The sequence below is a fragment of the Anolis sagrei genome, chromosome 6 (assembly GCF_037176765.1).
Source record: "Anolis sagrei isolate rAnoSag1 chromosome 6, rAnoSag1.mat, whole genome shotgun sequence".
NCBI classification, from domain to species: Eukaryota; Metazoa; Chordata; class Lepidosauria; order Squamata; family Dactyloidae; genus Anolis; species Anolis sagrei.
This window is the reverse complement of record NC_090026.1, coordinates 79,401,153-79,427,991: the sequence shown is the minus strand read 5'-3', so window position 1 is coordinate 79,427,991 and position 26,839 is coordinate 79,401,153. Positions and strand designations below refer to the sequence as shown.

Here is a 26,839-nt window from a genome sequence, read left to right as displayed (position 1 = left end):
ACAATTCAGTGCCATCGATAAAAACAGTATAAAACATTAAACATTATTAAACACGTAAAATAACATCAGCTATCACACAGAGACATAGTCATTGTCGTAAACAGTCCTGGGTCATTGCACTTTGAACTTTCAATTTAACTTTAAATATTTCTATAATGGGTCGAATGCTTAGTTCCACAGCCAGGTCTTTAGCTATCTCCTAAAGATCAGGAGGGAGGAAGCCGAACCTGATCTCACTCAGGAGGGAGTTCCACAGCCATGTGGCCACCACTGAGAAGGCCCTTATTCTCGTCCCCACCAGCCGTATCTGTGAAACCGATGGAGCCGAGAGCAGGACCTCCCTGGAAGATCTTAATCTATGAACTAGTTCATAGAGGGAGATGCGTTCTGACAGGTAAATTGGACCGGAGCCATTTAAGACTTTATAGGCTAAAGCCAGCACTTTGAATCGTGCCTGGTAGGTAATAGGCAGCCAATGGAGTTGCCACAACAGGGGGGTTGTATGCTCCCCATGCGACGCCCCAGTTAACAACATGGCTGCAGCACATTGGACTATTTGCAGCTTTCGAACAGGCTTCGAAGGCAACCTCACATAGAGCGCATTGCAGTAGTCTAAATGGGATGTAACAAGAGCATGGACTACTGTGGCCAAGTCAAACTTCCCAAGGTATGGGTGCAGTTGGTGCACAAGTCTTAGTTATGTGAATGCCCTCCTGGTCACTGCCGACACCTGGGATTCCAGACTCGGTGATGAGTCCAGGAGGATTCCCAAACTGTGAACCTGTGCCTTCAGGGGGAGTGTAACCTCCAGGGGGAGTGTATGTAATTTATGTAATTTATTTTATATGTAATTGGTAACTTAATGTTGTGTATTATATTTTAGTTTTTCAGTGTTAGCATTGAATCTTTGCTTTTAGCCGGTCTGAGTGCAGTGGTAGAGAAGATCGGGATATAAAAGTTTTAAATAAATAATAATAAATAATAAATAGCCCCATTCAGCACAGGATGTAAACCTATACCCTGCAGGTTACAGCCAATGAAGGTTGGGGGGATGGGAGCTGCCATAATACGCCCTACAAGCCTGTGTTGTCTCCCCTCTTCTTAGGGATGCATCCAGCCTTCCACTGCAGATAGTCATACTAAACATGAGATCAACAAGGGAAAGGAGGGGGCAGATAGGTCAGAAGTACATCCTTATTCTTTTCCCCTATCTATTCATAGTAAGCTTATTGAATAGATTGGATGTACTTGCGGAGAAGTATAATAATATTACATTCACTGTGCATAGCTGTGCTTCACTGTGCTTTCTATTCATATCAATTTCATAGCTGAAAAGATAGTAAGCAAGAGAGGGAGAATTCAAAGGATATTCACAAAGCTGGGCATGCAGATGCAGGTAATCTTGTTTAATCTCTGTATCAACAATATTTATAAGCACTCTCTATATAAAACTCCTTAAGGCAAGAGAGGTCAACTGTGGTAGGCCCAAGGGTTAATTTACTAATGTTGGGATACTCTGGGAACCACGTGGAGTGCAAAAATGTAAAATGTAAAAAAGAGAAAGAGGGAGATGAAAGCAGAATTAGCTGAAAAGCCCCAATGTCAGTGGTGGCAAATCTGCTCTCGATTTTAGTGAAAAGTTTATTGAAACCCAGTCACTGAAACTATTTTTAGGACTGAGTTTGAGACCATGGATAGCTTCTAGAGTTTGAACTACAAGGAACAGCGGATTCACTCCTACGTTCTAACATTGGAGCCAGATGCCACCACTGATTGGTTTCCATTAAAGTTTTGTTTCTGTTTTTAAGGAAGTTGAATTCCTCACCATTGCTGTCTCCAGTACCCTAAACTCTGAGTACCTTTCCTGTTTTCCTATTATTGTATACACCACCGGTTATAAGAGTGGAAATTAATTCCCTTAATAACTACACTACAATATTCTATATTTAACAAATTGCTGAATTTATTATAATACCAAAATAGCAAAGCACATTATAATAATTGCATATATTATTTGCATATTTCCAATGCTAATTTTAACAGTTGCCGATGCTGTGTTCTGAATTTCCACATGAAAACATTCTGATAGGTAATATGCAGAAACAGCATCAGGCCGAGATGAATTACCCATCCCTTTGAATTTTATTCATAAAGTTGGTATTATTTTACCACCAGTCTTTTACTGCTATTAATTACTTATCGATGTCCTTGTATGTGTGTGTATGTTAAAAAAATTTGGCCGGGATCTAATAGTGTGCTCCTGCTGGTTCCCATTGATTCTGCTAGAATCAGTTACCCCATGCATCTTTTAAGCCAGGCCCAAAGGGCAGCAGAACTTTATAGAGTAGGTTTTGGGCCCTACAGGCAACTACAGGGGGAGTGAAAGAAAATTCAGATTCCACTGGTATTGGATACAGATGAATAAAGAAGCTCACCACAGGGTTTTAGCCATGTTATGAATACATTAGTGTCAGCAGATGCTGCAGCCAAGCCAAACATAGCACAAAACCTCCAGGTTCAAAAACCACTTCTCTTACATAGTTAGATAAGTCAATGCAACTCCAAAAACACCTATGAGATGCCCATTGTTTGATACACCCATAATGCAACTTGTCATCTTGACTTGCAGTATTCTCTAGAGAAGTGCATGACAGATAATGCAGTCAGCCTATATAGCAAAGGCTTTAGCTTTTGACTTTTGTATGAAAAAATGCTACAGATTCCTAGAGCTTATACAGTAACACTGTTCCTGATATGTTCTTTCTAAAGCATTTTGCTGATTGATTGTGATTAACTATTGACACTGTTGATAAATAGAACATATACTCATCTCTGTTTAAGTCTGAACAGTCAAGTAGCTACTTCATCACCCTAGAGAATAAATCCACTTTAAATCTGGTTTCTGCCTCCTGCAGAACTCTGGGGTTTGTAGTTTAGTGAGGCTGTTAAAGGCTCCTCCATAAACTGCAAACCCCAGAATTCTGCAGGAGGCAGCACACCACTCCGCTGTTACGCCAGCTCCACTGGCTGCCAATTAGCTTCCGAGCACAATTCAAAGTGCTGGTGTTGACCTATAAAGCCCTAAACGACTCCGGCCCTGTTTACCTCTCCGAACGTATTCTCCCCTACGAACCATCAAGATTACTAAGATCATCTGGAGAGGCCCTGCTCTCGGTCCCACCAGCCTCGCAAGCGCGGCTGGTGGGGACGAGGGACAGGACCTTCTCGGTGGTGGCCCCACGACTCTGGAACTCTCTCCCTCTGGAGGTCAGAACCGCCCCATCCATCCTAACATTTAGGAAACGGGTGAAGACGTGGTTGTGGAGCCAGGCCTTCGAGGAATGAGACAACACCATAGGACTCTGGATGGAAGTGGATATAGATCCATCTTATTAGGACGACTGACCACTGTAGTTTTATATTTAGTGTTTTTAAAGTTGTTTTGTAATTTGTGATATATGATATTTGAATGAATGTATATGTTTTTATGGCTGTAAACCGGGCTGAGTCCCTCGACGAGGTTGAGAAGCTCGGTATACAAAACTGTGAAATAAATAAATAAATAATAGTGTGATGGGGTTGCTGAAGTTACATGTGTTCTCATAACAGTTTTTTTTCAAACTATTTCTTTGCATGTACCTCATATACTGTTGGCTTTCTACTTCCAGTTCCTTTGAGATAGCCAGTTAAACAGATTACACAGATTATTTGGGTTGCACCCAGAAACTGTGGTGTCTTGCCTATTGTTTGAGAATGAGTTGATCTCTGATGGCCACTGTCTCATTTGAGTACACAACAAAATCAAGTGTTCAAATTCAAGTTCAAATTCATGTACAAGGTCAAGTTTATGTTCACTTCCTCAAATACATTGGCGGATCACACAGAGATTGGTAACATATAATAAAAGTTGCCCATAGTTAACCCACACTGTTTAGTTGTCTCATGATTTCACTGGTGAGAGAGCAATTCTTTTCCTGCTCTCAGCATGAGGGAGGGGAAGCGTTTTGCTCCCTTACAGTCAAGAGAGGAAATGGTAAAATAGTCCCGGCCAGGACTTGTTATAGGCAGGGACAGCAGAAGCGCACTCCCTGCCCTGCTCATTCCTGTGATGATGCTGACCCACCTGCCCTCCTCACCAACAGTGTATTTTACAAGGGTTGCTGATGGGGGCGGGTAGGAATACCCCCCCCCCTACATTCTGATGGGTTTTTTTTTTTGCCTATCCTACACTGTTTAATCTTTGGCAAATGTGAGTGGTTTCTAAATAGCCTTCACATGCGTAAAATAGGAATAGGTACACATCGGTGTGCACTAATGGAAAGGAGAGATGTTGGTTCAATTCTCCACCTGTTTACCTATTGCAGCATTTGGGTTGCATCTAAGGACTGTCGTGTCTCATCCATTGTTTGAGGATGAGGTGGTCTCTGATGGCCACTGCCTCATTTTAGTACACAATAAATTCAAGTGTAAGTTCAAATTCAAGTTCATGCCCGTAAAATTGCTTGGCAGATCACACAGAGATTGATTGGTAATATATAATAAAAGTTGCCTATACTTAACCCACACTGTAGTGTTGTCTCGTGATTTCACTGGTAGGAGAGCAAAGAGGTTTTCCGTTTCTCTCTTCAGATAGGCCAGTTCTGTGAGCAAAGGGAAATCCAAATGAGGAATCTCACCCCAGGTTTGTTTTTTTTTTAAAAAGGCCACTGAAGGCTTGTGCCTCTTGTGATACTTGTATTTATGTACAAAATGCAAGCTAAATTTAGATGGATGTTAATGGCTGCAATTGATATAAAAGGGAAAAGATCTCAAATACAAAAATAGACTCTAAGTAAGATTATGACTAAAATACCAGAAACAAATAACTGAAACAATCTATATAGTATATTAACAATGCATGGAAGAAGAATAACCCAGTATGGCAACTTGGGAAATTGTAGAATGATGGAGACCATCAAAATGACTTCACAAATTCCTCATAATGGTTGCCAGAAATCTTTTAAGATGTTGCTATCATAAACATCTTTTGAATTTTTTGTCAGCATTTACAGACTATATTAAAAAAGACCCGAGTTTATTATCTGTTTCTCCATATGCAACTGTTGAAGGTTAAGGACTCCATTGGTAGAGAAACCCAATAACTAAACTCTTGGCCAGTCTTCTGCAAGCACAACTTATTGCAGTGGCACATAAGAAAGTCTGTAAAATTCCACTGTGGTTTCCTCTCCTTAAGAGACCTTGTATTACCGAAACAAGTAACAGAATGCATATTAGATAATTATGCATATTATACTATCATGGATTCTTTATCTGTAATTAGGTATTTGTATCTATATATCTATATCTAAATTTAATTAAACCATTTTGCCCATTCACAGATATAATTGAATGTTTGACCCCATGACTGCATGATAAATCAATGGATAAAGTGCACCAGGATGATTTTGAGACTTCATTAGTTGCTGCGGCAACCCATGAACCTTGGTTTTTGTGTGACTTAAAACATGATCCAGAATAGTGATGTTACTGAAATTAATAATTACTGGGTTCAGTTAGGATTTTGTTTTGTTCTTAATCGTCAGCTGTATTATGAATTCAGGGTCATTATGCCTTGATGTTTTTCTTCAGCTTGAATGTAAAAAAAATATTCCTACTGTTCGTCTGCCCAAAGCCAGTTATTTTGTCACAGGCTCAGAATATTTTAATGTGTCTCTCTTACTCTTGAAGATTGCACTGAGATGACCTGAACTACAAAGCCAGTTGTTTTGTAGATATATGCATCGAAATGCTTTAATCTGAACTTTTTACTTTTGCTTAAACTTTTTTACAGTATATTATGTGATTAGTCCACCTAACTGAGCATATCTTCATGAATACATTCAAACGTGTATGTTTTTGTTACGTTTTTTTTTCATGTCAGGAGCAGCCGCTCCTGTTGTGAGAGAATTGGCCGTCTGCAAGGACGTTGCCCAGGGGACGCCTGGATGATTTTTTGATGTTTTATCATCCTTGTGGGAGGCTTCTCTCATGTCCCCGCATGAGGAGCTGGAGCTAATAGATGGAGCTCATCCGCCTCTCCCCGGATTCGAACCTGCGACCTGTCCTGCCGGCACAGTGCTTTAACCCACTGCACCACCGGGGGCTCCTTGTTGTTACGTAATTATATCCCTCAAATCTAAAGACCCATCATTGTAAAGGTTTTTTTTTTTTGTGTGTGTTTTTCCAGTGGAGGGGAAACAGCTAGGAAGCCTTGTGTTTTTAAGTGGCTCCCTGCCATAGCTGTGCAATATAGGGCAGGTGAAAACCAAAGTAATAACTCTCAGAGTGTAAATGCATCAATGGGTACTTTTATGGGACTACTAGAATACATCTGTCAGCAGTGTGGATCTGATGAGAATATTTGGAATAAACCTTTCCTATACTCTCAGCAACAAGAATAGCCCAATTCTCCTGATTGAGGCAGATGAACTTGTGTCTCCTACATTACTTCAGCAGTGGTACTAACCTTTAAACTCTCTAAAGCTTTAAACAGTTATTTAAATTATTTAAATCTCTAAACAGTTCTGGCCAAGACTACACGTCAGAACGTATCTCCTACTACAAATCATCATGAAGTTTAAGATCATCTGTAGAGGCCCTGCTCTCAATCCCACCACCATCGCAAATACGATTGGTGGAGATAAGAGACAGGGCCTTCTCAATAGTGGCTCCCCGTCTGTGAAATTCCCTCCCCAAAGACATCAAACTGGCACCTCCCTCCTGTCCTTTAGAAGGAAACTCAAGACTTGGCTGTGGGACCTTGCATTTGACCATTGAACAGCGGCTTGTATAAAGAAGACATAAGCAATTTCGAAGTGACAATGAATTGACCTGGATTTTAATTGGCATGTTTTAACAACTGTTTATTTAATGTTTTGTTTTAATGAATTTGTTGATTGTATTGTTGAAGGCTTTCATGGCTGGAATCACTGGGTTGTAGGTTTTTTCGGGCTATATGGCCATGGTCTAGAGGTATTCTCTCCTGACGTTTCGCCTGCATCTATGGCAAGCATCCTCAGAGGTAGTGAGGTAGTGAGGTGAGGTACCCAATTTGTTGATTGTTCTTATCATTCTGATGGCACCGAATGGTGTTTGCTGTGAGGCCACCCTGAGTCCCCCTTGGGGGTGAGAAGGGCGGAGTACAAGTATATGAAATAAATAAATAAATAAATAAATAAATAAATAAATAAATAACAGAAACAAATACACTCTTCTGAAAGAAGGCAACGGGCAGAGACATGGCTGTCCCTATGATTTCTCCCAATTTCCCATTTTCGAAGAGAAGAGCAGACAGAGAGAAAAAATACAGCATCAGCAGGCTGCCTGCTTGCCCTGAAGCAAGAGGTAAGAGATAGAGGTGGCAGTTAAAACTCCAGAGCAGCTCCTTCTGAGAATTTCTTGAACTTGATGTACAGCATAATTTCACCTTCCTACAGCACAACCACTTGATGTTTGCAAAGGACTGCAGCTTCCTTTTCATGAGAGGTGGGCAGGAGTTCTAATTTATTATTATTTATTATTTACTGTACTTATACCCTGTCCATCTGAGGGCGGCTTACAAACTATGGCAGTAATTCAATGCCAGAGCTCTAAGTGAGGAAGGAAGTTCCTAGCTGTTCCAGGGTAGTTGAAGGGAACTGAATTTGCTACCTGAAGCGCAGCTTCACTCCAGACACTGTTCACCAAGATAGCTTGCAAATACTATTATTTTAAATACTGAGGTAGTGCTGAATCATGCCAAGAAGAATTCACTCATCTCTAATTTTGAATATGCATGCCTTATATGTAAGTAACTATATTTAGATCAGAAGTCAACACTAGTGGTGACTGAGACATTTCAGTTACATGTGTATATGACAGGTTGGCCATATAATGAGAAGACAGGATACCTTGGAGAAGATAATGATGCTGGGAAAATGAAAGGCAAAAGGAAGAGGCACCAACCAAGGGCAAGATTGATGGATGTTATCCTTGAAGTGACTAATTCAACATAGAAGGCGCTGGGGTGACCACTGATGACAAGAAGCTCTGGCGTGGGCTGGTCCATGAGGTCATGAAGAGTCGGAAGCAACTGAAAAAAATAAACAAAACCCAGATTAGTCACCAGATCAACCAAAAATAGCACCTAAGAGTGACCAGAAATCTGTTTGGGTTGTTACCCTTCTTTACCTTTCTTTTACCCTCTCACTTTAGTTTTATTTACATTATGTCACAAAGAATCAGAAGTGACTGAATGAATAAACAACAAACAACAACAAGTTGGGGGCCAGGGTAGGTTGGGGCACTTTCAGTAGTAATTCAGAGTGGCTTTGCATCTGACTTAAAAAACACAACAACAACACAGGAACAGTTTATGGGCTTTAGAGGGTTAGGACTTAGAGGCCATAAGAATAGGTTAGGACTCACATATGACCTATGGGCTGCCTTTTAGATTACTTGTTTGTGACACTAAGGAGGCAAACAATTATGTACAAATTACATTTACAAGACTATGTGTATTCTGTGGAATGGTCTTGGAACTTGATGTGAAATTGTAATAGAGAGATTTGCTTCCCTAATGCTTAAAAGATCCTAATTTTTAGCACAGCTTGTTCTCTGGTGAGTTCACCCTTGGCTTATTGTTCGTTTTCTGTAAATAAATGAACTCATTTGTTGCTCTTAAATGTGTGTGAAAGTCAGAATGCTGCATTAATGCACTACTAATGAACTACTGGGAAGGAGCAAATTAAAACTATTTGTCAAAGATGCAATTTTTTTTCAACAAAGGGAAAACTGCAGTAGTAATAAAAGATTGTGCTACTTGATCATTGCAGCTGGTGATTTGGCAAATACCAGTTTCAACTATTTTTTTCTGCAGAAAATCATGTCATGTATATTTCTCTTAAATGCTGTATAAAAGCTCAGTATTTATAATATCTGAGATGGGAATTACTTTTCTCTCTCCAAAGCTATTGTGCAGTAGCTTGTTCTTCACTGTTGGCTTTTCCCATTTGGCCTCATGCAACCTGTAGTCTGCAACATTACTGTACTCTCTTCTATCCAGTAAATTTCCACTTTGTGTTTTTTAATGAGAATAATGGTCTAATCATAAATATACCATATATATTTCTGTATAAGTTGACCTAATGTATATTTCAGTTTTGGGGTTAATATTACAGATTTTCTTTTCACCCTTGAATAAGTTGATGTAAAAGAGGTGTGTAGCAAACCAATCTTTCCTCTCCTTTTAAAAATGCATAGAAGAAACCTACTTAGAAAGAATTAAACCAAAGGAGAAGATGTGTTTATTTGAAGGGTAACAATGGTGGGGGTGATGGCAAATTACATTACTGATATTAAAATGTCTACATCTTTACAAATATAGATAAATAAAGTAATATACAATTGGGGGAAAGAATGGGAATGAAGCCTGGAAAAAGAGTATGCGAGAAGAACAAGAAAAACAATCTGCCTCTATATTGTCTATGTACAAATTTTAAAAGTTCTGTAGCCTGATATGTGTGAAGGAATAGGATACAAATGCATTTGGGATTTAGAGAAATTAAGTGAAATTGGGAATGACCATGATTTGTAGCATCTGTCACCACCTGGTGCCCTCCACTACTCAAATATGCCAATCCTCATTTCCAAAATACACTGTTTTCCCCCAACAGTATGTAATCGTTTGACCATCTTCATTACCTTGTCCTGGATTGCTTACTGTGATCTTAGCGCATGGTCACTCAGGGCCTTTCTACACTGCCGTATAATCTAGATGATCAAAGCAAATAATCTGCATTATATGAGTCCATACTGCCAGGTAATCCAGTTCAAAGCAGATAATCTGGAATTTATATGGCAGTGTAGAAGGGGTCTTAGGCCCCTTCCACACAGCTGTATAGAATCCACATTGAACTGGATTATATGGCAGTGTAGACTCAGATAACTCAGTTCAAGGCAGATATTGTGGATTATCTGCCATGATATTCTCGATTATAGGGCCCATGGTTAAACTGAATATGTACAATGCTGTACTCTCTCATAAACGGACCACCTCTTAATTGGATAATTAAATCAAATAAGAAGACACTGAACTGCAAACACCATACTACACACTTTTCTGTGGAATATCTTCCCCCACACATGATGTCAGGAGTGTTGTAAGACAACCATATGAAACGCCTTTTTTTGATGTCACTGAAGATGTACAATCTCAAATGCATATATTACTACGTGCCTTCAAGTAGTGCCCATCTTCTGGAGACTCTAAAGTGAATCTATCATGGGATTTTCTTGGCAAGATTTGGTTTAAAGTGCATGGTTAACAACTTGCGAGTGAAATTTAGTTCATAAACCATTCCTGTTTTGTTCCAGAGATCCCGGAAGACCCACTAATTGCAGAAGAGTATTACAATGATGCATTCGATTCATGTTCAGAAACTAGTGAGGATCCGGAAGAGGAGGTAGACATGGAAGCAGATGAGGAGAAAGAAGAAGATGAAGAATACAGTGATGATGAAGAAGATACATTGCTCACAATGTGTACAACAACTCAGCAGGTGTGTACAAGGAATAACACATTCTTTCGAAAACTGTGTGTGGCAACTTTTATAATTGGGAAACACAAACAGTATGGGAAAATGCAGTAAAAAAACCCCTCTATGATTAGAATATATCTGCACTGCTGTTTCATCATTGATGTCACTTTCTTATGTAGGCATTCTTTTGCCATGATTGGGTTCTGCATTCTCTCCCCTTGTTGACAGCTGGATTATAGCACACTAGTTCAAAAATCTCTTTGCATAAGTTTTTTAACAATTTTTTTTGATGCTATCTATATTTGTTTCTAAGAAAAATAAAATTATTTTAACCTGCAAAATCCATCTAATTAAAATCAGTTTATCTGCTTTGAACTGGATTATGTGGCAGTGTAGACTCATATAATCCAGTTGAAATTAGATAATGTAGAAGTGCTCCCTTCTTCAGAAGATACAGTCTACATGGCAAGGAAAGTTGAGTGCAGTGGGACGAACACCAATGTTATTGCATTTGTGCATGCCTTTAAGTCACCTGCTGACTTATTGCAACCCCATGAATTTCATTGGGTTTTCTTAGGCCCCTTCTACACTGCCATATAATCCAGATTACCAAAGCAGGTAATTCACATCTGCTCTAAACTGGATTATATAAATCTACAAGCTGTTTATTTACTCTGGCCAAAGTAAAGGTGTGCAGCTCTGTTCATTGCAGAAAGAAAGAAAGATAATCTCTTATACATATGCACAAACAAGGTATACATCATGCAACTTCAAGTGACCACCAGTGGAAAGTTAGAACAATGAGGTAATGGTGCCCGTCCTCTCTCCATACCAGTTACCTACGTTATTCCTCTGGTATATGTTAGACACTTCTAGTAAACACAATGTTATATCCTGGCATGGTAGCAGTTCTAAGCAATGTATAACCCACAGTCAAGCTGTGGGTTATACATTGTTGCACAGCACTTAGCCAACTATTAACTATTTATCTCCCTTTTGGTTATTAGAGAGGGGTACCTAAAATTCCGCTCCTATAACACTACCATATAATGCAGTTCAAAGCAAATAATTTAGATTTTATATGGTAGTGTAGAAGGGGCCTTAGTTAGTGAGGTGTTTTGCTAGTTCCTTCCTCTGAAATGGAACCCACAACATCTGATATTCTTGCTGGAGTAAACAGTAATTGTGTTTATAGTTATATGAACAAGAAATAAAAACTTCTTAATTTCAGTAATAGATCAGTAAAATTGGAACAGTTTCTCCTTTAATGTCATTAAGACAAACTAAAATATATTGAATTGATATTTGAATCCAGATCAGACTGTAACTTATTATCTAGGCTGTTGAATACTTACCAAACAAAACACCCAGGCAGGAAGCAGCCAAGCTTTGAAGCTTCAAGGCCATTCAATGCTAATCAAGGTAGCTAATTGCAACATTCACACTTGCCTCAAGCAGACAAGAGGTCTTTCTCCCACCCTGGACATTCCACAGATATATAAACCCCACTTGCCTAGTTTCCAACAGACCACACAACCTCTAAGAATAGCTTTCATAGATATGGGTGAAATGTCAGGAGAGAATGCTTCTGGAATATGGCCATACAGCCCAAAAAACTCACAACAACACAGTGATTCTGTCCATGAAATCCTTCAACACTGCATTAAACAAAACGTTGTTTGGAATACTAGTCATACAAAGAATTAATAACTCTTAGACAGCCATCTCATACATTCTGTAAATGATATGGCTGTTGACTTTCATCAGTACTTATTGTGTGTTCCTCCCAACATCTTTCAGATCATTCAGAGTTTTCTCAAACAGCATGTAAAGAAAACCAGTCACTGAATGTGACACTCAGTAGTAATTTTCAGTCTTTTTACAGGGCATGTGTTATGAACAGAATTTTGGACAATGGAGAATAAACTTGGGACTAATAGTCTACTTTGGGCAGCATGAAACCCTGTCATGTCTTTGTGATTCTTGTTTCTGTGGCAAGAAAAAAATGGGGGCTGCGGGAAATGGACATTGTTTTTATTGACACCTCTGTCAGATTTGATTCCACTGTTTATGCCTGTTTGTGTTCCACCCAGTGCACACTCATACATTTTGATGTCATTAATGGTTGAAGTAGCTATATAATCAGAGGAGAGCATACACGACTAGAACATTTATAGCATTATGGCAGTAAAGGAAGACAGGCTCTTTTCCATACTTAGCTTCTTTAATCCTAATAATCTTTTCCTTTTCACTTCGGATTAATCCTTTAAACACTTAAAAAGTTAGAGGCCATGGTGAATTCAAGTCAGTGCACATGATGGTCTAAACAGGTCCTAACCGTATGTTGACCATTTATTTTCTCTTTGAACTGACAAATTTGCTTTAACTGAAATGAAATACATGCTGCACTACTGGGAGCATATCGAGCTTTTCTCCCTATAAGATATAAACAAAGAGACGGAGAGATTTTTAATTTTGTACTGTGGCTGAGAAGTTCTGTAATGCTTCAGCTTAATAAACTGATTTTGCTTCTTCTTTATTTCAGCTTGATTATATATTTTTTGGATGGATTGATATTAAAAAGTTGGGGGTGCTGAGTTATAGAAACATCCAAAGACACCAAGCATAATTTTGTATTAATATATCTATTTGAAGTACTTTTATCCATTTCTAAATTGGAAATTGAAGTAACTTCCTAAATACCCTTCACAGAAATCAGTGGGATTTTAAACTGCAATATTCACTTTCATCTACTGTATTTCTTTAACTATTTTTAAATATATTCCTGTCTTTCTTCCATTATGAAAGCCCATAATGGCTAATATGATAGTGAATCCTTTAACCGAGATAACACCAAATGTGATGTCATGAAATATTACAGGAATAGTATTTTGAGTAGGATCAGCTAGCCATTTGGGTCTTTGATATTTATATCAGATTCTGCAAGACCCCTTCTGTATTTTGTTGTATTTGCATACTGTTTCACTATTGAGTGCTTTCTGTGAACCACCCCGAGTCTCTTCAGGGAGATGGTGGTGGGATACAAATAAGTTGTTGTTATTGTTCTGATAACAATTTAATGCACAAGCAGGACATTTGTTCAGCTTCCCCTATACTTGGACTGAGTATAGTCATCCTTCTGTAAATAGTAATAATAATAATAATAATAATAATAATAATAATTTATATTTATGAATTGTGGGTTTTGATGATACCAGTATATCTGTCTTATTTTGCTGACCTTTTACATTTCTGCATATAGTGTATCAAAATATGTTTTTATCATGATCATCATCATCATCATCTGACAATAGGGGACTCGCCTTTTTTCTCTCTTCTCTTTTCAGGACAGTGATGTTGAAGCAATGGTCAGACATATGGAGAATATCCTAAATACTAACTCTTTAGGTGAGATGTTCTGACTTTTTCCATTAAAAAACAACAGTCTTTAATAGCACTGTTAAAAAAACCTGGTTTCTATTTTCTGTCTGACCGTGGCCCTGCTGTTTACCATTACCAGCTTTATTTTGCCATTTGCGTATCCAGTTGTCTTGTGATTATCATCAAATAGTTTATATGCTTTGCTTAAAATCATTTCATTCTTCTCAAAGATGACATTAAATATTTAGATTTGTTTCAAAACATTGTACAAAGCTGTTCAGTAAAAAAGTCCTAGGTGATACATGTTTGGGACTAAGGTTTCAATTCTATACATTATAATATAATGTATAAGTGCCATTTGAGCTCAGTGGCACTTAACTGTGGAATAGAAATTCACATTACCAAACTGTAAAATACATTCTTTATTAATGAATCTATGATATAAATCATCTAGAGTTAATAGAGAAAAAAAATCTAGAGCCATATGTAGGGAAAATGTGATTGAAATAACCTTTCAGCATTTATCTTTCATGACATTAAAGTCATACTCCATTGACCTCAATGAATATCAGTACATGTGGCAATGAATGACGGGGCATTAAAGTTAATTCATTTTCAATTCATTTGGGATTAGATATGATACATCATTCCCTTTGAACATTCTGTATTTCCCTCTAGAAATTTTGGTAATAACGGCAGAAGAGCTAACCTTTAAATTTCTGCGTATGTTTAGCTGTATTTGCTGAGTATGACTCAGGATGCATTCCTAGACATAAGACCCATCGAGTTTGGCAAGGTATACAGATCTGCAGCCTCACTTAAAGATGATTCACCTGTTACTGTTGTGTTGGAAATAATTATTTTTGGACTACAGATCCAAGAATTCCCCTAGTGAGCAGGGTTTGTGCTGAGGAATATGGGAAACTAAGGCTCAGTTGTTTAAAGGCTTCAGTACTGATGGAAGTGTTAGTATATTCCACTCCATTCCCCAAATAGGTGGTAGCATGATATATAATCTATTTCTAGGAAAGCAATCTCACACCAACATCAAACTGCAACATCAATTTAAAAATTATAAATGAAGGGGCTACAAATATGCCCTTGAGTTTTATGCAGGTTATACTTTGGTCATCACTGAATTATGTATGTATGTGTGTTCAGGTCCCCTTTTGATTTGTAGTGACTCTATGAATTTCATGGGGTTTTCTAAGAGAAAGAATACTCAGAGGAGGTCATGCCAATTCTGTCCTTTGAAATATAGGCCTACAACTGTTATTAATGTTGTCAGTCTCTCATCCATTTACTAAGTAGGGCTGACACTGCTTAGGTTCTACAGTCAAACAGGATAAGAGTATTTGGATTCCATCACCCTTATAAATATATTTGCATATATGGAAACTGCCTTCTTTCATGTAAGGATAAGAGTCCAGGAATGTGGCAAATGGCAGAATGGGGGGAAGCAGGCCTGTAGCCAGGATTTTGTTTCGGAGGGAGCTGAATCTGATTCGGGGGGGGGGGGGGGCTGAGTCTGAGTGAAAGAGGGTCTACCTTAGGAAACCTTTTGTATCGTTACCCCAATACCCCCATGCATATGGGATATATTGAGCATGGTGATCAGATCATGATATGAATAAACATAACAGTTTAAATAATGTACCAGTAAGGCCTTCTCGCGGACCACTATAAGAATTTCGGGTGGGGGGTGAAGCCCCCCCAAGCCCCCCCCCCCCGGCTACATGCCTGGGGGGAAGGGAGTCTTTGCTTGAGAAGGATTCTTGCCTCTTCTCTGGAGTAACTCACCACTGATGTCCTCATTAACACAGAACTCCTTTTATCACTTATCCTTTATATAAGCAGTTGAAAGAGCTTCTAGATTAAGTGCCACAATTAAAATATTGGAAACTGGTGATATTTGGTGATTGGCAATACATGTCGCAGAGTGCTACAGAACAGAACAGACATTTCAACCTCTTCTACATTTCCCTAAGGGTTCTTGATGTAGAAAACATCAGTCAAGGAGACTAGTCAGAAACAAGATGAAAGGATTCTTGTTATGCGCAGTTGTGCAGGAAGGATAGAGCTTTGATATGTTTAGTTTCTGTTCAAGATATGCAGTCATTTCCCTATTTGGAATGGTTTTGTAGACTAAAAGCAAGACAGAAGCCAATTCATGCAGTATAGCTAGGTTTATGAACATGAAGGAAGTAAGCTGAATTATGATGCCTGCTGACAAGCCCGTAACCAAGGGGGCAGTTTAGGGGTTCAAACCACCCCCAAAATGTTTCAGGTAAAAAAGAAAAAAACCTGGTTTACTCATGCCAAATGTATGAGAAGCAAAAATTAGAGACCCTCCAGAACTACAAGCACTATCTCAACCAAATTTTGATTAGTCACATTACCTACCTTTCTTCCTATTTACATTGCATTAGCAGAAATAGCTGTCATAGTGGAAGTGACCAAGTTGGTCTACCCACCACTGATAAGCAAAGCCTAAGGCATAGGGGGGGAGGATTTGACCTGGATTGCAGGTGGAAACTGAGGAAGCTATAGAAACTGAGATGTCTACCACTGGTTCATCGAATTCAAGCACTGCCAACGAAACAATGGAATAAGAGCAAAGAGGAGAAGCTGCATTGTTAGACCTTGAACTTATATGAACAAGACTGTTTCCGATGACCAAGTGAAAGTTCAATTTGTGCAAAATCCACAGATTCCATTGCCAGGATATGTATTTTCTGTGGATAAGAAGAGGCATCTATTTTTTCAACCCAAATGGTTCAACAGATTTCCCTGGTTAGCCTACTCATTTCATGTACAAGGTGCACTCTGTAAGTATGGTGTGGTATTTGAAGGAGAAGTTGGGGATAAAGGTACTCAATAGAATCTTGGTACATTGATGACTACACCATTTATGTAATGGAAAAATGCAATAGAAGTTTTCAATAGACACCAAAAACCAGAGTACCATAAGAACAACTTGTGCTTGGTTGAAAACTTGCTAATTCACAGTGATAAACATCCTGATGATAAAGGAAATAAGAAGAAAGCAGAAGAAAACAGATTGAAGCTTCTGCCAATTGTGGAAACTATTGTCCTTTGTGGCTGAAAAGAACTAGCTTAAAGAGGGAGCAATGATTCAGGACATATAACCTATGAAGAACTTTTGCATAATGATGATAATTTCAGGGCCTTGTTGAGATCTCGTGTCAGATCAGGAAACACTGGCCTGAAAAGTCATCTGAGGAGGGGGAAAGTTTCATTTTTTTTCTGGCTATGGGCCTGCCTGTTGACTCATCTCCCACCTTTCATTTGTGTATCATATGCTTCAGAGCTGGCTCTACTGTTGGTGATGGGTATACTTTCCCTCAAGTTGTCTTTTGACTTATGACTTAAAGTTTCCTTGGGCAACAAATGCTCAGTAGTAGTTTGCCATTCCCTTCCTCTGTAATATAGTTTGTAGCAGCTGATCTTCCTCTACCCATCCAAGTACCAACTAGGCTTGACTTTGTTTAACTTCCAGTATCATTATCTAAGGTGTGGGTAAACTATGAAGTATCCCCCAGGACATATGCTAATGCAAAACAAAAAATTAAACATTTCCCCCCATGTTTTAAAAAGGATTTCCTGATTTCTAAAATGCATGGAAGGTTGTAAAAATTATTTTGACTCCAGGGAGAGTAATAAAGAAGAAATGTAATCCACATCCCTAGGAGTTGGGGGGGGGGGGCATTTTTGGGGCAAAACAAAAATTTTGGATCTCTGAGGACTACAAAAACGGGCCTCACTTTGCCAATATCTGTAGTATCTGGTGTCTTGACTGAGTGAAATTGTCACCTAAGGAGACAGATAATGTGTGTGTGTGTGGGGGGGGGGGGCAATGATACCAGATTTCTGGCCGTTCTTCTGTTATAGGACAGAGCACTGACAGTCTAGCTGCCTATGTTTTCCTGCTGCCTTCAGGTGCAGGAGAGAATGCAATCCCATCACCAATACAAAAGTCAGAACTACATTCAATCAGGTCAACTTCTGCAGATTGTATTAATGGAAGAGGGGTATCACCTTGTTCTTCACCTCCAACACCAATGTGACTTGAGCCAGCTATGTAAAGCAGGGGTCCTCAAACTTTTTAAACAGAGAGCCAGGTCAGAGTTACTCAAACTGTTGGAGGGCCAATTTATAATTTGAAAAAAAAATTAATATAAATACTTAGTATTTCAGTGGGAAGTGTGGGCCTGCTTTTGGCTGATGAGATAGGGTTGTTGTTGTTGTTGTTGTGGTTGTGTGCTTTCAAGTCATTTCAGACTTAGATTGATTTTGAGCAAGGGCCGGGTAAATGACCTTTGAGGGCCATATCTGGCCCCTGGGCCTTAGTTTGAGGACCCCTGATGTAAAGCATCAAAACGATAACCCACATATATGTGCTTGTGTCTTGTTTAGAGCTTTGATTAAATATTTGGATATTGAGGAGGGACTGGGATAATCTTAGTTCCCCAACTATATGTTTATATGGTATATTCAACTATTGAAGATCATATCACTGATTCATAACTTAGCAAACTATGAACCTAGAAAGAGTTTCTCCAGTTCCAATATGCTATCCACTGGATGTCATATCCACTTACTGTCAAGGTAAATACTTGGGCTCAGCTCTACCATTGCCCATGAATATGAAGCTTTTGAATAGTTCAAACAAACATTTAGAGGATGAATAATAAATCATAAGAGTTGGAAGAGACTACAAGGGCCATCCAGTCCAACCCTCAGCCATGGAGGAACACACAATCAAAGCACTCATGACAGATGGCCATCCAGTCTGCTTTAAAACCTCAAGAGAAAGAGACTCCAGCACACTCATCGGCAGCATGTTCAACCGACTAACAGCTCTTGCCATCAGGAAGTTCTCCCTAATATTTAGGTGGAATCTCTTTTCTTGCAATTTGAATCCATTGCTTTGTGTTCTGTAGCTTGGCCATGCAGCAGTCCACCTGCTCTGGGTTAACCCGTGAAGTCTGGGTAAGAAGCAGGCGGGTACACGATCTTCCAGATTCTGTGTTTTTGAAAACTCTGCCTCATGAACATTTTTCCTTCCTTTCCCCTGACCAGAAATCAGTTTTATTTTTTTCCCTTTTCGCTTGTACCAACATTTGCTTTTAACCCGTTTCTTCTACTGATCGAATAGTTCAGTTCAGAGAAATGCACAAAAGTATTACTATACTTGACCAAAAATTCAAATCCCTAGATTTGGTAAGGTGGAGCCATTATCTGGAATAGATGTACTTCAGAAGTGTGAAACATAAAAAGATACGCCCTTCAATAAATATATAAATATAACACATACAATTATTGTAAAATTAAAGTTTTTGCCATTTTAAAATTAACTGGAGTTAATTCTAGATATGTATTCAGAGGAATTTTTGTCAAAGCAAGTATATTTATGATTAACAAAATTAATTTACTCTCAGATTTTTTTAATTTTCCCTTCTGAAAGTCTCCAATTTCTTTTGTTTTTGTCTAGCTTTCTTTTTAAAGTGATAATGAAAAATAAATGTGTTAATTTCCTATTTGTTTACAATCCAGTATGAATAAAGGCATTCTGATTCAAAGCTTAATAAGCTGCAAATGATACTTTGAGCTATTTAATACAACTGATTACACTGTTGCCTTCATTAAATAAGATATGTAAACAAGAGGTTATAATTCTTTAGCCCTGGAAAATGCAGGGACTTTGTTATTAGGAGTCAGGCACTTGGAAAGCAGTTCTAGTCAATACATTTGGACGATATTATAGGAAGAGAAAATATACAGAAAAAGGCCAGTCAACAGGAACAAAGGGGTAAGTAAAGCAGCAATTAAAAACAAAGGATCAAGAAATTCTGGAAATATTGCATTTGCTGTGTGTTACTTCTGTTAAATCTATATATAATGTATTGATTGTTCCACTTCTATTATTAAAATACCCTTTACTGGTTTAGTATTGCAGTTGTTTGTTTTGAAGCACTTTTTAGAACTTAAACAAAGAAAACTTTGTGATACCACAAGTAAATGCAGTATTTCTTCTTAGATATTGACCGTGAACGTGTTATTTAAGTTCTGTCTTGACCATGAGGTGATAGAATCTCTTCTTGGGTTACCTGAAGAATGTGTTTGCAATGAACAAACTGTTAGTCTCACAAATTCAGGCAAATCTTTTTCTACAATTTTCAGTTCTGATCTTTTTGACTTTTGTATTCAAAGATCCAGTCATCTATGATTAACAAGAAGTTCTATTCTGGATTGTAGTTTATTTCCTTCGACACTCTAGCACAGAATCTTTCAGTGATTTCTTCTTCTCCACTGGAGCATAAACTTGAATTATGGTAATATTTATGGGTTTTCCCTGAAGACTTTGATATTATTTGATCAAACTTTGCATTGTATCCTTTGACTTCTTTTGCTACATCTTTTCTCACTATTAATGCAACCCCATTTTTTCTTAGATTTTCATTTCCTAGGTAAAACACTGTAATTATCTGACTCAAAAAGTAAAATTCCTGTCCACTGCAAGTATTGTAATGTTTGTATGTTCTGTTTCTTGTTTTACTATGCCTAGATGCTTCTCACATTCCTTATTCCTATAATATGTGTTGTACAGCTTAGAACTTTCTTTTTGCCTCTGAGCACGTCAGAAGCTAAATGTTCTTTTGGCTTGAGTCCCATAGTGTTATCAGCACACAGTACTATTCATAGTTGTCCTCTTCTGCACCTCAGCAGCTAGTTGGGTTCTATCATCTTGCATTATCTCTTGTTTCATTTTAGATTGTAGCATCATAAGATTTTTGCAGTAGAAGACATTGAAAGGAAGTTTACCATACAGTAGGGCTGGGCGGTTTCGTTTCGTAATTTCGTAATTCGTTAAAAATTCGTTATTTTTTTTGATAATGAAGCGATAACGAACCATTAAGGAGCAACTAAAAAACGAAACGAATTTTTAAACTCGTTTCGTAATTGTTTCGAATTCGTTTTGTATTCGTTTCGTTATCGTTTTGAAATCGTTTCGTTATTATTTCCGCATGTCTGGGGCAAGTTTTATAGTTGTTGTTTGTTTAATCAGTGAAAAAAAATTATAAATATCTCACCAATAGTCAACAACAGAGAGAGAGGGAAGCTTCAGAAGTTCCCCCTGTCCCATTTGGAGGTTTTTTAGCGTATTGCGCGGTCGCGTCCGCCATTAACGAATCGATTCATAATTGTTTCGTAATTGTTTCGTAATTGTTTTGTAATTTACGAAATTTCGTAAATATCAAACTTTTTAAAAGAAAAATTTCGTAATTCTTTTAAAAATCGAAACGTAAACCCCCCCAAAAAACGAATTGATTTTAGAAACAAATTTTTCCATGGTTGCCCAGCCCTACCATACAGCACTAACAAATGTTAGCTGTGATGCTGCTGCCATTGTCTCTGAGAGATCCTCCAGCTTGTGCATTTAGGCTGAACCTCAATCCGTTTCCGCTGGCCAGATTCCTGTAGACCCCCATATCTGTTTTCACTCACCTCCCAAAAACGGGCAGGTAGTCGGATAGCTATTTTCAGGCCACAGCTGAAAAATGTGACTAGATCCACCGTTAAATTGGGAACTTACGAGGTTCCCCTTTCATTTCTGGGATCTTTTCCTTTTTCCCCTTCAAGAGAGCCTGGGTTTCAAGAGAACCTGTGTTTCAGCAACAGGATTAAGAAAGCACCCTTCCTAGGAACCTTTCCTGTTTTCACTTCAAGGGAGGCTGGATTTCATCAACGGGATTAAGGAAGCAGGCACAGCTTGCATAAGACATGTCATGTCGTTCTTCTATTCTTATTGACCCAACAGGCAGGGCTCACAGGGAAACCCTGTGCAAGCAGACCGCCTTGTGATGCCAAATAGGGGTGGAGGAGCCGTGATCGGCTGCCACATGGTCCCATAATGGATGAAAAAACATGACGACTGGGCCCTTACCATTACAGCCATCCAACCAAGCTGGATTGGCCGAGGGGAACCAGCCACTCCAAATTCATGCACAAGCCTATTACCCAATAGCTATTTTGCACATTTAGTCTAATTTCTCAGTAAAATCTTGTTTGAAATGGGAGATTTTTTATCAGCAACATAGACTTTTGCCTTACATGAGCACACTGCCCCAACATTGCAGATAGGTAGTGCCATTGGAGGGCTTTCTGCATAGATGAATGAATAAATGAAGAGCAAGTACAAGAAATAAATGCATTTTAAGTGTTCATGTTAGCTGTACAAGCTATGGTGAGTAGTATTGCAAATGTCATTTCCAGATTGCTCTCCTTTTCTAAAATATTTCAAAACAGTGTGTTTCTTCATGGGAATTATTCCTGGGTAGCTCAGTAGTATATTTTTATTTCAGGTGTCCCTTATCATGTATTTAGGGGAGGTGTTCCACTAGCCGAGGGGCCCCCATAGAGGTCGTGGTGGGGAGGGGGAGATGCGGAAAAAGGAGACCTCAAATTTGGCCTAATTCGGACCGCGTATCTACATTAATAATCCCAAATCAGTCTCCTAAGGTAAATTGGTGTAACCAGGTGAGCGGGCCCTCTGGATTGAAGGTGGTGCTGTTGAACGCCAGGTCTGTCAACGGAAAAACGACCTTTATCCAGGATTTAATCCTGGATGAGCGGGCAGACCTGGCGTGCATTACGGAGACCTGGCTGGATGAGGCTGGAGGCGTAAATCTTACCCAGCTTTGTCCCCCAGGCTTCTCCGTACAGCACCAACCGAGATCCGGGGGACGGGGAGGCGGGGTCGCAGTGGTCTATAGAGATTCCATCCATCTGACCAGGAGTCCCATCCCGCAGACCACAAATTTTGAAGGCATCCACCTGAGGGTGGGTGACTGGGACAGAATAGGGATTCTGCTAGTGTACCGTCCACCTCGCTGCACTACAGTCTCCCTACCTGAGCTAGCGGGGGTGGTCTCGAGCCTGGCGTTGGAGTCCCAACGGCTTCTTGTGCTGGGGGACTTCAATATCCATGCCGAGGCGACCCTCACAGGAGCGGCTCAGGACTTCATGTCTGCCATGGCGACCATGGGGCTGTCCCAACAAATATCTGGCCCCACCCACTGTGCTGGACATACATTGGACTTGGTTTTCTGCCAGGGATGGGAGCAGGGTGGCTGTGTGGAGGAGTTGTCCATCTCTCCGTTGCCATGGACTGACCACTTCCTGATCAGATTTAGGCTCACTGCGCCCCCTAACCTCCGCAAAGGTGGAGGACCCATTAAGATGGTCCGCCCCAGGAGGCTTATGGATCCGAATGGATTCCTGACGGCTCTTGGGAATTTTCCCGCCACCTCGGTAGGTGACCATGTCGACGCCTTGGTCGCTCTCTGGAATGGGGAGATGACCAGGGCAATTGACATGATAGCTCCGGAACGTCCCCTCTCAAGTAGCCGAGCTAAACCAGCTCCTTGGTTTACTGAGGAGCTGGCAGTGATGAAGCGAAGGAAGAGGGAACTAGAGAGCGTGTGGCGTTCGGACCCAAGCGAGTCAAATCGAGCACGGTTTGTGTCCTTTTTAAGGGCATATGCCGCGGCAATAAAAGCCGCAAAGAAAACTTTCTTTGCGGCCACTATTGCGTCTGCAAAAAACCATCCGGCGGAGTTGTTTCGGATTGTCAGAGGCCTTTTAACTCCCGCCACCTCAGGCGGGAGCCCTGACAATTTGGTCACGCGCTGCGAAGCATTTGCTCGGTTCTTTGCAGACAAAGCCGCCTTGATCCGTTCTGGGCTGGACACCATGTTAAATGCAGTCTCCGAGGATGTGACACGAGCACCTGCTTGTCCTATTTTGATGGATTCTTTTCAGTTTGTGAAGCCCGAGGATGTGGACAAGATACTCGGAGGAATGAGGCCCACCATGTCCATCCTAGACCCCTGCCCATCCTGGCTTCTGAAGGAGGCCAGAGGGGGATTGGCTGAGTGGGTAACGGTGGTGGTTAATGCCTCCCTTCGGGAAGGCAAGTTTCCAGCGAGCCTAAAACAGGCTATTATAAAACCGCTGTTGAAGAAACCATCATTGGACCCCACTAAATTTGACAACTTTCGGCCTGTTTCCAATCTCCCCTTTTTGGGCAAAGTCATGGATGAGACCGCTGGGTGAGATCATCCGGAGTTTCGGGGTGCGGTGTCATCTGTACGCAGATGATGTCCAACTCTGTCACTCCTTCCCACCTGCTACTAAGGAGGCTGTCGAGGTCCTGAACCGGTGCCTGGCCGCTGTAATGGACTGGATGAGGGCGAACAAACTGAAATTAAATCCAGACAAGACAGAGGTACTCCTGGTCAGTCGCAAGGCCGAGCAGGGTATAGGGTTACAGCCTGTGCTGGATGGGGTCGCACTCCCCTTGAAGGCGCAGGTTCGCAGCTTGGGTGTGATCCTGGATTCATCGTTGAGCCTGGATCCCCAGGTTTCAGCGGTGACCAGGGGAGCATTTGCACAGCTCAGGCTCGTGCGCCAGCTGCACCCGTACCTTGGGAAGTCTGACTTGGCCACGGTGGTACACGCTCTGGTCACATCCCGCCTTGACTACTGCAACGCTCTCTACGTGGGGCTGCCCTTGAAGACGGCCCGGAAGCTTCAGCTAGTCCAGCGCGCGGCAGCCATGTTACTAACAGGAGCAGGACGCAGGGAGCATACAACGCCCTTGTTGTTCCAGCTCCACTGGCTGCCGATCTGCTACCGGGCCCAATTTAAGGTGCTGGTGCTATCCTACAAAGCCCTAAACGGTTCCGGCCCAAAATACCTTTCGGACCGCATCTCGGCCTATGAGCCCACGAGGACCTTGAGATCGTCTGGGGAGGCCCTTCTCTCGATCCCGCCTGCCTCACAGGCATGCCTGGCGGGGAAGAGGGATAGGGCCTTCTCAGTGGTGGCCCCCCGGCTGTGGAACACCCTCCCTGTTGACATCAGACAGGCACCCTCTCTTATGTCCTTCCGGAAGAGCCTGAAGACATGGCTATTCGAGAAGGCATTTAACTAAATGCTACAGTAACTGGAAATGACAACTGGAATGGAATATAGACTACGAGATTGGTTATGATTCTATGATAAGACGAAGCGGATTATTTTAGTGTAATTAGATGATAGTGTATTAGTGATATGTTGTTTTTTGTCATTATAGTATATTGTAAAATATGTTTTTATATGTTGTACACCGCTGCGAGTCGCCCTAGGGCTGAGAGCGGCGGTTAACAAATGCAGCAAATAAATAAATAAATACATAAATAAATAAATAAATTTATAAGTTGCATTTAAATCTCTCCCCCCTACTTTCCTTCCTTAATAATATACGTAATGGATATCGACCTGTTTTAACTCAGAGTTAGTGCATATTAACTACATTTAATGTGCTAATGTGTATTTAGAAGGGTTATGGCAGCATAGTTTATGCTGCTGCATTGATGCAAAAGTTAGTGTTTTACACTTTTTAATATTACATTCTTTTCCTCCTCCTTTCCATCTACTGCTTTGTCTCTAATTGAATTAAGTTAAATAATTTCAGTCTTCATACAAAAAGAACATTATGCTTGGTGTGCGAGAGGTCTGAATAGCATTCTTAGCATCTCTTTAAGGATAATATGTTGAATTTTAAAAGATCAATTCTCATTTCATTAGCATTAATGAATACTAACATTCATTAACTATTTACTAGTTACAAGTTACAATATAATGCAATGTCGTTCTTATAAAGAATAGTCAAATTAGACTATTTTATGTCTTCTGCAGCTCCTCAGGGTACATTAAAATTATATAGCAAATGTTGCATAATAGCTTTTCTTCTTCCCACTAATTTTATTGTACAAATATTTCTTGGAAGTGGTTTTGAAAGCAGAGCATTCAGGTAGCATCCATTTTGTTAGCACATAATTGCTTGGTGGTCATTTACTGGTACATGAATTGGAGTCAGTTTGACAGTATTGGTGAAAATTATTTTTGGCATTCATTTTGTTGATGGAACATCTAAGGCTAGGCAAAAAATATTTTGTGGTTACCAACATACTCTCAGGACAAATGTGTGCTTATCAGTCAGTGTCAATTTGTATCTTTCCCTTCCTTGGTCACTGCTGAAATCTAGGCATTCAAGATTAGGGCTGACTCCAAGATTGCACCAAACTATATGTTTGAGTTTTCAGGAGGCTTAATCTGAATTCTCTGATCTGCTTTATACCAACTAGGGGCACTTCTTCTATGTTTGGATTAAAGATTTAATTTGTTCACCTCTATACAATCCAGATTACCCAAAAAGGTGATGAATTGTCTTTCATTGTAGGTGTTTAAAGATTTTGGATGTTAGTTGGTCAGGAATATCCATAGTTTTATAATTGGCAGGGAAAACAACTAGATTATTCTTGAGATGTCTTCCAGCTATATAGTTCTATGTTTCTCTTGGTCTATGGCCCTGAGAAAGAAAGTGAAAATAAAAAGACAATGATGGAAAGAGAGAGGGAAGGAGAAAAGTAATTTAGATCAGTGGTTCTCAACCTGTGGGTCCCCAGGTGTTTTGACCTATAGCTCCCAGAAATCCATGCCTGTTTACCAGCTGTTAGGATTTCTGGGAGTTGAAGGCCAAAACATCTGGGGACCCACAGGTTGAGAGGATTTTAGAGGATGGTGGAGGCGATGGGACGGAGAAAGGCTTTCTCTGAAAATATTTGTGTCAGGAGATGGGGTCTTTTAGATAGACTGGACCGAAACCATATAGAGCTTTATAGTTTGTCATTAGCACTCTGAATTGTGCCCAGAAGTGAACTGGCATCCAGTGGACCTGTTTCAACCGAGGAATGTGTGATTCCTGTAACTGGCCTTGTAGAGTTGTTTACATCTGCTATAGAATTTCTACAATTCGCACTCTTCCAAGCGTT

General features: G+C 40.0%; 1 protein-coding gene across 1 annotated transcript in view; it reads left to right on the top strand.

Annotated features, from left to right (window-relative positions):
- NEK11 (NIMA related kinase 11) overlaps positions 1 to 26,839 on the top strand; it is a 117,828-nt gene that overhangs the window by 74,556 nt on the left and 16,433 nt on the right. Inside the window, exons 10-11 of the mRNA XM_067470213.1 lie at positions 10,393 to 10,577; positions 13,904 to 13,964. Of these exons, the coding sequence (XP_067326314.1) occupies positions 10,393 to 10,577; positions 13,904 to 13,964 (246 nt within the window). The remainder of the gene's footprint in view (positions 1 to 10,392; positions 10,578 to 13,903; positions 13,965 to 26,839) is intronic.